General features: G+C 41.8%; 1 protein-coding gene across 4 annotated transcripts in view; it reads left to right on the forward strand.

Annotated features, from left to right (window-relative positions):
- OSBPL1A (oxysterol binding protein like 1A) overlaps window positions 1-12,126 on the forward strand; it is a 202,478-nt gene that overhangs the window by 15,111 nt on the left and 175,241 nt on the right. For all 4 annotated transcript variants that reach the window (XM_061131363.1, XM_061131360.1, XM_061131362.1 and 1 more), the window contains exons 4-5: window positions 5,165-5,250; window positions 6,163-6,237. In XM_061131363.1, coding sequence (XP_060987346.1) covers window positions 5,165-5,250; window positions 6,163-6,237 — 161 coding nt within the window. The remainder of the gene's footprint in view (window positions 1-5,164; window positions 5,251-6,162; window positions 6,238-12,126) is intronic.

Below are 12,126 nucleotides of genomic sequence, written 5' to 3' on the forward strand. Positions count from 1 at the left end.
GATTTGAGAGAATGGCACTGAAACATATACATTAGCATATGTAAAATGGAAACCTGGTTCTTAACCTTTACCTTGGAGTTCTGTTCTGAAAGCTGGAAGCATGCCTGGTTGGTGGATCATCATCAGGGACCCTTTACTTTCTGCTCACCTCCACCCTGACCATGGTTACCTCGGGCTAGTTCTTGAGAAGTCACCTACTAGGAAATGTAAAACTGAGAGACAGCTGTTAATGCTTTTTCAAAATTTCACCCTCATTATACTTGTCAGTCAGCCTTGTCTTAAGGGTGGTTTGAAGGGTTTGTGCAGAGGAACAGCTATAATCAGGTGAGGTGAGTTCACCCACAGGAGTGAGTGGGGAGGGCTGGGACTGGGTGTGTGAGTGTTTGCGGGTGGGAATCTTGGTGCCTGCCATTTCTTGATTTTCTATCTCATTTGTTTTTCCAAACCCTGAGAAGTTGAGGAAATGGTAAAGTGTAGTATAATTCTTCTGCAAGATTTAAAGTTCAACAGTCAACATAGAGATGTTATTGGTTGGAAGGAATCCAGGCAATATGATGTCTGGTTGAAGGGAGAGAGGGAATCTGTAGGTGAAGGTCAGTACTTCTAGGCTTGGGGCACAAAGGAGGAGCTAATTGGGCAGTTTTGTTTGCAACTGTTGCCATGTTAGGAGTGTGTGTTCATGTCTGTTGCTAGTGGTGAGACATTCTTGCAAATAAAGTAAATGCTAATATGTTTGAATAACATGCTTTATATAAATTCTGTGAGTAGTACTCCAAGAAATATGTTTTTAAAGCAAAATAAGAGCTTGTATTGGTCATATAAACATGATTCTGTATGATGCTGTCTTCTCACTTTGTTGAAAGGTCTGCATGAGAAAATACTTGAGTATTACCCATAATGTGTGTATGTGCTCAGTTGCTTGGTTGTGCCTGATTCTTTGTGACCCCATGGACGGTAGGCCACCAGGCTTCTCTGTCCATGGAATTTTCCAGGCAAGAATACTGGAGTAGGTTGCCATTTCCTTCTCCAGGGGATCTTTCCTACCAGTGATCATACTCATGTCTCTTTTGTCTCCTGAATTGGCAGGCAGGTTCTTTACCACTAGCCCCACCTGGGAAGCCCATCACCCATAATATCTGCTGGTGTTTCCAGTGTTTTCATCTTGAGTGTAGGGTACAATTTTCTGTACATATTTCTAAACTTGATATTTCTTACTGATCAAAAATTTTGGATATCCATAGTAAATAGTGAAGAGCGTAAAGGATATTTGGAGTATTTTAAGAATAATTTAAGATTTTGGAAATTTGAATTTCTTGGTCCAGAATCCCATGTGGAAATGCTAGATGTGAGGAAGCTGCTGAGTAACTCAAAGGAGACTGGGGTGGGTCACTGGGACTAGAAGCAGTGGGAGTGGTGAAAAGTGTTTAGATATAGTTAACATTTAGGAGGTAGAATTGATAGGGCTGATTGCGTTGTGGAAGGGGTGAAAAGGAGAAAGCCAGCCAAAGTGGTACTTATTTCTCCCATCCAAGTACTAATCAGGCCCGACCCTGCTTAGCTTCTGAGATCGGATGAGATCGAGCCCTTTCAGGGTGGGATGGCCATAGAAAGTGGATGTTGTTCTTCAGCTGCTCAGTCATGTCTGACTCTTTGTGATCCCATGGACTGCAGCATGCCAGGCTTCCCTGTCCTTCAGTATTTCCCGGAGTTTGCTCAAACTCATGCCCATTGAATCGATGATGCCATCCAACCATCTCATCCTCTGTCGCCCCCTTCTCCTCCTGCCCTCAGTCTTTCCCAGCATCAGGGTCTTTTTCAGTGAGATGGGTCTTCGCACCAGGTGGCCAAAGTATTGGAGCTTCAGCATCAGCAGCTTATTTCTGAATTGAGAAGTGAGGTGAATAATGGGACAGTTAATTGTGAAAAGTGGTAGTGGGGACAGGGAATTTTTGTGTGCGAGTGTGAGGTAAGTGAATTCAGCTTTGTACTTCCAGAGCAGAAGGTATTCCTGTATCCTCCAGGTGGAGGTGAACAGTAGAGAATTGAACAATAGAACTGAATAAGAGATGGAAATGTGGAGTTTGAAGTCAAGAGCATATAAGCAAGTAAAGCTGTGGGAAAGCGCCAGGAGGTGTCATTGTTGGAGATTCCAGTGAAATGACCCAATCAGAGGAAGTAGAGAAAGTGGAAGTTTGCGCAGAGCCCTCGGAGGAAGTGCAGAGCCGTGGAGACGCCCCATGGGGTGCAGGGCTCTGGAGGCTCGGGCTGGGCTGGCCGACACTGTCCAGTGACGCAGGGTGCTGTCTGCTGGAAAGTGCCCCTAGAATCCGGCGACACAACTTACTGGGATAAAGTGAGGACAGCTTTAGTGATGTGGTGGGAAGTGAACCTGGTCCGCAGTCAGTGGTTAGCTCCTGGAGGGAATGAGGTGGAAGGAGTGTAGATGGGGAAGGGGAGTGTGAGAATGAAGGGGACGATGGTCAGAGGGGGTTCAGGACCAGAGAGGAGTTGGGTGCTTTTGCTTGTAGGATGGAAGAGATGCAAATACTTACCTGTTGCTTCCTATTTGCAATGAAAAAGGGAGAGGTTAAAGATAAAGAGGAAAAGGAGTGCCCGGGAAGTAGGAGGAGAGCATGGCATCCACGTTATGGGAAGTGTGATTATCCTAAGGCCCCAGGAGGAAGGATGAAAGGGTGCCTGTGGGCAGAAGTACGGGGGTGGATTGGTTGCTAGGAAGCCCAGAGAGTCCTATGAAAACTTCTCTTTTCCCTGAAGCTGAGAGGAGATCGTTTGCTAAGAAGCAGATGTCTGGGAAAGAGGCTTGAGGGGAGTAGCAGGGATTAAAGTACCTGTGGGGCAGCATAGGAGAGACCCCTGAACAGGGCACTGTGGCGAGGACCCTGGCGAGGGCTTCACCGAGCGAGGTGTGAGATCCCGACTTGATGGAGCCATGAATCTACGGGGTTCTGTTATTTTTCTTCCACCGCTGTTAGTGACCTGACTGTGGTTATAGAAAAATTGAGCAAATGTATTTTTCAGGCTCTGAGGTTTTTCTAAGCTGCTGTGACAAAGATGGGATATTGGAGGGTATCGGCAGCGAGATGTTGATGTGAGGACCAAGAAATAGATGCTGGACTAATTGAAGGAAGTGAGGATGGTGGGGATGTTTACATATAAGCAAAGTGTTTAAAGAACTTGACAGTTGGTTCCATTGAAGAATAAGGTGGGATTTGCCTGTGTGAATAAGCTGGAAAGTGGAGACTCTGTTCCTGAGTCCAGACGTGACGGTGGTATTCAGGCTCAGGCTCTGGGATCAGATACCCAATGGAGAGCAGAGGCCAGGTTTGTGGGGAAATGAGACGAATTGATGCTTTTGAACTGGTGCTGGAGAAGACTCTTGAGAGTCCCTTGGACTGCAAGGAGATCCAACCAGTCCATCCTAAAGGAGATCAGTCCTGGGTGTTCATTGGAAGGACTGATGCTGAAGCTGAAACTCCAGTACTTTGGCCACCTCACGCGAAGAGTTGATTCATTGGAAAAGACCCTGATGCTGGAAGGGATTGGGAGCAGAAGGAGAAGGGGATGGCAGAGGATGAGATGGCCGGATGGCATCACCGACTCGATGGGCATGAGTTTGAGTAAACTTCGGGAGTTGGTGATGGGCAGGGAGGCCTGGCGTGCTGCGGTTCATGAAGTCACAAAGAGTTGAACATGACTGAGTGACTGAACTGAACTGAGGGAAGCTGAGTGTCTGAGACACCAGGTTACTGAATCACAGTAGACACCCTTGTAGTGGTGGCAGGATTTGCCTCAAAGAGAGACTGTGTTGCCCAGAGTTAGGCGGTGAGGGGTGAGCCACTGGGAGGCTGTAGATAGCATCAGAGAAAGTCTTCTGGGGTGGGGGTGGAGGCTGGGGTAGCTGTGTTTAATGGCAGAACAGAGGGATCGTAACATGAGGGAGGTCACTGGGCAAAGACCGAGTTGGGTTTCGATGGCGAGATTCATGGGGTTTCTGTGCCGTGAGGACCAGTGGGGCTGTGGAAACTGGAGGGCCTCCCCTGTCCAAGAGATAAAGGAGAATCATTGTCATCAGAGAGAGCGAGCTGTCAGTTGAGGACCGAGGGTAAAGAGAAGTGTTACGTGAAATGGACTGTGGCTCAGGGATGTATCGCCTCTGGAGTTAGGGGCTCTGGTGGGTGCCCACTGGAGAGGGAACAGTACTGGGGTCCAGTGAAGGGAAGGCAGTCTCGGGGACACTCTTGGCGCTGGCTGTCCCTCTAGGAGCGGTTAAAGGTCTCTTCTGGGCACAGCGAGGCTGATGGTGGATTTTCTGTGGGCCCCAAACCTGAATCCAGGAGCTGAGAGCAGCCATTCACTTCCAGCTCCTCCTCGGGGGGCCAGGTGGCCCCTGGGCTTCAGTAGACCCCCCGGGCGGTGGGCGTTGGTGCTTTGACAGGCTGCATTCTCTCAAGCTTGATCGGGAAGTTGGGTGACCTTCTGAAGTTTCTCAGCTCTAACCCATAGCGCCTTTTTTTCCTTGCCTAAACTGAGTTATATTGCTTGCTTTCACCACACTCAGTTGTTTTAAACCTCTCCTCAGCTGGGATCTGACTTTTTATTGCTTTTTACTTTTGGTTCTTGTTCTCTAGTTGGACTCGACCACACTGGTAACCCTTACCCTCATTTCCCTAAGGTTTTATGTGAAGTCAGGACTCCGTTTTCAGTCTCTATCTGCGGCGCTGACAGCTTTCCAGACACAGGAAAGACTGGTTCTTAGTTTCCCCTTCCTACCCAGCCTGCTAACGCGGGACAGGTTTTCAGAAAGAGGTGCTTTTCATGAAATGCTATGGCCAAGAGAACCACATCTTCGTTTGATGGTGGCAAAATGGTTAGACACTCGGCATGTTAGAGCCACAGACTGGTAGGAATGTAACCCGCATCAGGTGTCCTGCCCCTCTTTTAAGAACGAGGACATTGAGTTAGAAGGTGGCAAGAATCTGGGCCCATCTCACTGCACACCCTTCTTAGTGTAAAGTCTCACACATCAGCAGTGCTGGGTAAAAGGGAGCCCCTGACCAGTATGTTGGAGCAGCTACTAGGGAGAAATTTTACTGTAAAGTTACCTCACTAACATCTAAAAATGCCTCTTTCCATTTTTTTTCAGGAAGAAGTAAGTCTAATTTGGGCTGGACACCTCTTCACCTGGCGTGCTACTTTGGACATAGACAGGTGGTCCAGGATCTGTTAAAGGTATTTTTATGGCTTTGATTTTTCAATAAATAGAAAATATGGCTACTATGTAAATTATAGAAGTCTTAGGAAAAGCCATTTGGACCATAATGCATAATGGCCTTAGCAATCGCTTGTCACTTGATTTTTCTTTGCTAAGTACACGAATTTGATTAGCTTAATTAAAATTCTGGGTTTTTTAGTTGTTTGTTTTTTACATTAGTGACTTTTTAAAGTTGCAAAAATAAACATAGGAATTAATGGAGATACTACATTGTTTTTTTGAGCATAGTTTAAAAAAATAGCCAAAGCACATTTTATGTATTTAAAAAATAATGTCATAATCTGTTAAGGAGCACTGTGTAATTTAAGAACTCGTATTTCTCAGTTCTGTGATGAATAATTTTTCACTCATACTGATATTTCTGAAATTGGATTACATTTTAAAATTGATTTGTTGGCCCCAAATATGAAATCCGGGAGCCAAGGCAGCACTTGAAGCTCCAGTTCCCCCACCATTTACTTTATGATGTCTGTTTCTTTTTTCCCTTAAGACTTATTAAATTGGTGGAAAAAATATGCTGTTTTATTCAGAGATGGTTTTTCTTTTTTTTTTTTTTTAATGTTTGTGTTTCTAAAGTAGAATGAAGGGCAGATAGATTTTTAAACAAAAGAAACTATTTTCTGTTAAGTAGATTTTTCATTTCACGAAGCTTACTTTTGGGTTGGCCAAAAGGTTCGTTTGGGTTTTCCAAACGAACCTTTTGGCCAACCAAGTATATTAATGTGAACCGAGTTATTTTTACTAGTGACAACCAGTCACTATTAAGTATTTTAATTTTTTAAAATATTTACTGTATTCTTAGGAAATTATTTTCACCTCTGTATATTTCTTGATATGTGGAAGATGTTTAAAGCTTTCATGTTTACTAGGCTGGTGCAGAAGTAAATGTATTAAATGACATGGGAGACACGCCGCTTCATCGGGCTGCCTTTACAGGACGAAAGGTGAAAAACATTCCATGTTCAGTGTTTTCAAGTGAAATATTTGGAAAATCAGCCACAAATGTTTTCTCCTTTATAGTCCTAGGAACAGCAACTGGGAAAAGCCACAAAAATTGTATATACCAGCACTTTGGGTCAAAAAGACCACAGGCTCTTAGTGACGGACAGTGAGGTCAATTATGAAGGTCATGGGGCTCCACTCTAGTGGCCCTGATAGAAGTTCATTCAGTGTCTGCGTGTGTCCCCAGGAATGGGGAACTCCTGCACCTTCTTTATCATTTTTTTAAACAGTTTTTTTTGGGAATGATTTACACTGCCTGAAACTTACCTGCTGTGAGTATACAGCTAAGTGATTTTTTTGGTACACTTACACAGTTGTGCCACCATGACCACAGTCCAGTTTTGGAATATTTCCATTTGCCACAGAGAGTTTCCTTGTGCCTGTTTGTATTCATTTCTTGTTTCTTGTCAAGCCTCAGACTACTACTGATATGCTTTCTGTCTCTAGATGTTTGCTTTTTCTAGATATTTCTTGTAAATGGAATCATAGCAACATTTGTGTCTAACTTCTTTAGTATAATATAGTTAAGGTTCATCCATGGCATAGCGTGTGTCACTAATTTGTTCCTTTTTTGGGCTGAATAACATTCTGTTGTATGCATATACCACATTTTTAAGTCTGTCTTCTATTTATTGGAGAGACTTTTCCTCTGTATTGCCTTGACACCTCTTGTGGAAATCAGTTGATCATAAATGGGTTTGTTTCTGGACTTCCATACTCTTTGTTTGATCTATATTCTATCCTTACACCAATAACACATTGCCTTATTACAGGAGCTTTGTAATTAAGTTTTGATATTGAGTAGTGTAAGTTCTCCAAACTTTTAATCTTTTAAAAAATTATTTTGGCTGTTCTCAGTCAAAAGTTTGTTTCTATATAAATTTTAGGATTATTCAGTCAATTCTTATAAAAACATCTGATGGCATTTTGATAGAGATTGTGTTGTCTTGAACCTATTGATAAAGTTGGGAAGAAATGAGAGATTAAAAACACTGTCTTCCAATCCAAGAACATCAAATGCCTCTCCACTTATCTAGATCTTTAATTTTGCTCAGCAGTGTTTTGAAGTTTTCAATATAGATCTTGTACTCTTGTGGTTAAATTTATTTCTGTGCATTGTATTTGTTTTGGTGCTATCTTGATGGAGTTTTTCTCAATTTCTTTTTTGATTTCTTATTGCTGCTGTATAGAAAGACAGTTTTTATGTTGTTCTTGTGTTCATGCTGAACTTGCTTTTTAGTGCTAGTATGTTTTTGCAGATCCCATAGTATTTCCTATATACTGGATCATACCATCTGCAGGTAAAGGCAAATGTACTTCTTGCTCTGCAATCTGGGTTCTTTTTTTCTCTTTGTTTTACTAACTAGATTCTAGTTTAGTGTTGAATACAGTGAGAGGAGAAATCTTTGCCTTGATTATTTTATCTTTGGAAATAGCATCTGGTCTTTAACCAGTAAGAATGATGTTAGTTGTAAATTTCTCTTAAATGCCTTTCATTAGGTCAGGAAGCTTTCTTCTGTTTCTAGTTTGCTTTTTCTTTTTATCATGAATGGCTATCATGTCTTTTGAAATGATCATGGATTTTTGTTTATTACTCTTAATACGGTGAGCGTGTCCTTAGTTGCTCAGTTGTGTCCAACTCTTTGTGACTCCATGAACTGTAGCACATCAAGCTCCTTTGTTTATGGGATTATCCTGGCAAGAATACTGCAGAGGGTTGCCATTTCCTACTCTAGGGAATCTTCCAACCCAGGGATCAAACCCATGACTCCTGCTGTTCCTGCACTGGCAGGCAGATTCTTTACCAGATTCTTCCCATATTAATGGAAAGCCCATTAATATGGTATATTACATTAAATTGGAGATGTTAAGTCAGCCTTGCATTCCTATATAAATCCCACTTGGTATTGATTAATCCTTTTTATATGTTGCTGGATTCTCTTTTCTGATATTTTCTTAAGGATTTTTTTTGGGTCTGTATTCCTGAGAGATACTGCTCTGTAGTTTTCTGTAGATGTGTTTGTCTGGCTTTGGTAACAGCCTTGTAGAATGAGGTGAGAAGTGGTTTTTCCTCTCTTCTTACTGAAATAGCTTGTGAAGGATTTGTATTATTCTTTCTAAATATTTGATAAAATTCACCAATCAAACCATCTATGCTTGGATTTTCTGTGAGAGAAGATCTTAAATTACCAAATCAATTTAATCATTTAATACAGATCTGTTCAGACTTTATACTTCTTCCTGAGGTAGTTTTGGTTATTTTGTCTTTCTAGGTATTTTCCCTTTTTACCCAAGTTGTCTAATTTGTCTGTGTAAAGTTATTAATAATAGTAATTTATAAATTTCCTTGTGATTTCTTCTTTGATCCACAGGTTAAATAGAAGTATACTGTTTGCCAAATATTTGGAGATTTCCTAAATTTCCATTGTTAATTTCTAATTTAACTTCCCTTATGATCAGATAACTTACTTTAAATTATTCTTTGAAGACTGTATTTTAAATACTTTTAAAATTTATTAGGAATTATTTTACAGTATAGCATTTGATCTATCCTGGAGAATGTTCCTTGAGTGCTTGAAAAAATGTCTACTTTGAGGCAGAGGATTCTATAAATGCACATTAGGTTAAATTACTGGTAGGACTGTTGAAATCTCTTATCCTTAACTAATTTGTTTTATCAGATACTGAGAATGTGAGGTATTGGTGTCTGCAACTATAATTCTTGAATTGTGTATTTTTAATTTTGTCAGGTTTTGCTTCATGAATTTTGTGGCTCTGTTAGATGCATCCGTTTACAGTGGGATTATGTGGGATATGTTATATGGGATATGCATACCTTCATGATGTATTAAACTTCTTATCATTATTTATGTCTTTCTTTGCCTTCGGTAATATTTCTTACCATAAAGTTACTTTTGTTTTATGTTACTGTAGCCACTCTAGTGCTCTTACAGTTACTAGTTATGTTTTTTCTCCCTTCTTTTACTTTCAACATCTTTGTATCTTTGAATCTAACATATCTGTTGTTGGCAGGATATAACTCAGTTGTGTGTTTTTATCTTCTGAAAATTTCTCCTTTTTGATGTAGTGTTTAGCCTGTTGTTCAGTCGCTTAGTCCTGTCCAACTCTTTGAGACCCCCATGGACTGCAACTTACCAGGCTTCCCTGTCCTTTACTATCTCCTGGAGTTTGCTCAAACTCATGTCCATTGAGTCAGTGATGCCACTGAACCATCTCATCCTCTGTTGCCCGCTTCTCTACCTGCCCTCAATCTTTCCCAGCATCAGGGTCTTTTCCAATGAGTTGGCTCTTTACATCAGATGGCCAAAAAGTATTGGAGCTTCAGCATCAGTCCTTCCAATGAATATTCAGGATTGAATTCTTTTAGGATTGACTGGTTTGATCTCCTTGCTATTCAAGGGATGCTTAAAGAGTTTTCTCCAGCACTACAGTTTGAAGAAAACAGTTCTTTGGCACTCAGCCTTCTTTATGGTCCACCTCTTGCATCTGTATATGACTACTGGAAAAACCATAGCTTTGATTATATGGACCTTTGTTTAGTCTATTCACATTTAATCATTAATAACTTTGGACTTACATTTTCTATATTGTATTCTTTTTCTATATGCCTCAAGTTTTGTGTTCCTTTGTTTCTCCTTTATTGCCTACTCTTGTTTTATACAAATATTCTTTAGTGTATCATTTTATCCCTCTGGATATTAAACTTGTTGGACATATAACAGTAGCTTTATACTTTCTATCTGCTAAATTCAACATATGCAGATAACACCTCCCTTATGGCAGAAAGCAAAGAGGAACTAAAGAGCCTCTTGATGAAAGTGAAAGGGAGAGTGAAAAAGCTGGCTTAAAATTCAACATTTAAAAAAATGAAGATCATGGCATCGGGTCCTGTCACTTCATGGCAAATAGATGAGGAAACAATGGAAACAGTGACAGACTTTATTTTCTTGGACTTCAGAATCACTGCAGATGGTGACTGCTGCTGCTGCTGCTGCTAAGTCGCTTCAGTCGTGTCCGACTCTGTGCAGAGCCATAGACGGCAGCCCACCAGGCTCCACCATCCCCGGGGTTCTCCAGGCAAGAGCACTGGAGTGGGCTGCCATTTCCTTCTCCAATGCATGAAGGTGAAAAGTGAAAGTGAAGTCGCTCAGTCGTGTCCGACTCTTAGCGACCCCATAGACTGCAGCGTACCAGGCTCCTCCGTCCATGGGATTTACCAGGCAAGAGTGCTGGAGTGAGGTGCCATTGCCTTCTCCGCAGATGGTGACTGCAGCCATGAAATTAAGATGCTTGCTTCTTGGAAGAAAAGCTATGACCAACCTAGACAGCATATTAAGAAACAGAGACGTTACTTCGCCGGGAAAGGTCCGTCTTGTCAAAGCAATGGTTTTTCCAGTAGTCATGTATGGATATGAGAGTTGGACCATAAAGAAAGCTGAGCGCCGAAGAATTGCTGCTTTTGAACTGTGGTGTTGGAGAAGACTCTTGAGAGTTCCTTGGAGACAAGGAGATACAACCAGTCAATCCTAAAGTAAATCAGTCTTGAATATTCACTGGAAGGACTGAAGCTGAAGCTCCAATACTTGGCCACCTGATGTGAAAAACTGACTCATTTGAAAAGACCCTGATGCTGGGAAAGATTGAGGGCAGGAGGAGAAGGGGAAGACAGAGGATGAGATGGTTGGATGGCATCACCAACTTGATGGACATAAGTTTGAGCAGGCTCCGGGAGTTGGTGATGGACAGGAAAGCCTGGCGAGTTGCAGTCCATGGGAGTCTCAAAGAGTTGGACAGAATTGAATGACTGAACTGAACTTAAATTCAACATATGGACCCACTGAAAGTCAGTTTCTACTGCTTTTTTTGCAGTGTGGGTCATAATTCCTTTTTTCGTTTGTTCAGTTTTTGGTAAAAAGTTGTGAAACATTCTATATAATGTATTTTAGCAACTCTGAATTCTGATTTTTTTCCCCTCAAGGTTATTATATATATATATTTTTTTATAAACTTGCCTAGTTTATAAACTTCTTCATCTGTGAAATCTGGAATGTGTCTGACCTGCTGATGTCTCTTCTCTCTCTCTTTTTAAACATCCATACATATATATATATATATATATAGAGAGAGAGTAGTTTTCTTTTTTTAATATTTATGTATTTATTTCCAGTACTCTTGCCTGGAGTATCCCAGGGATGGTGGAGCCTGGTGGGCTGCCGTCTCGGGTCGCACAGAGTTGGACACGACTGAAGCGACTTAGCAGCAGCAGCATGTATTTATTTGGCTGCATCAGGACTTAGTTGCAGCATGCAGGATCGTTGATTGTGGCACAGGGATTCTCTAGTTGCGGCTCACTGGTTCAGTAGTTGTGGCATGATTTTAGTTGCCCCACAGCATACGGGATCTTAGTTCCCCAACCAGGGGTCAAATCTACATCCCCTGCATCGCAAGCAGAATTCTTAACCACTGGACCACCAGGGAAGGTCTCTGCTCATTTTTTAAAAACTGTCTTAACGTCTGAGCATGGTTTCTGTTATGTGCTGGATGTCTGTGTCCCCCTGAGATAGAAATCCCAGTGTGATGGTATTAGGAGACAAGGCCTTTGGGAGGTGATTAAGTCATGATGGTAGACCTTTTGTGAAGGGAATCAGTTCTCTTACGAGAGAGACCCCAGAGGGTTCTTGTGCCACTTCTGCTGAGTCAGTACAAAGAGAGAAGAGGATGTCTGTGAACTAACAAATAGGCTTGCACCAGCCACCAGCTCTGTTTGTGCCTTCATCTTGGTCTTCTCAGCTTCCGAAACTGTGAGAAAT

Source organism: Dama dama, chromosome 27 (genome assembly GCF_033118175.1).
Source record: "Dama dama isolate Ldn47 chromosome 27, ASM3311817v1, whole genome shotgun sequence".
In the NCBI taxonomy this organism is placed as follows: Eukaryota; Metazoa; Chordata; class Mammalia; order Artiodactyla; family Cervidae; genus Dama; species Dama dama.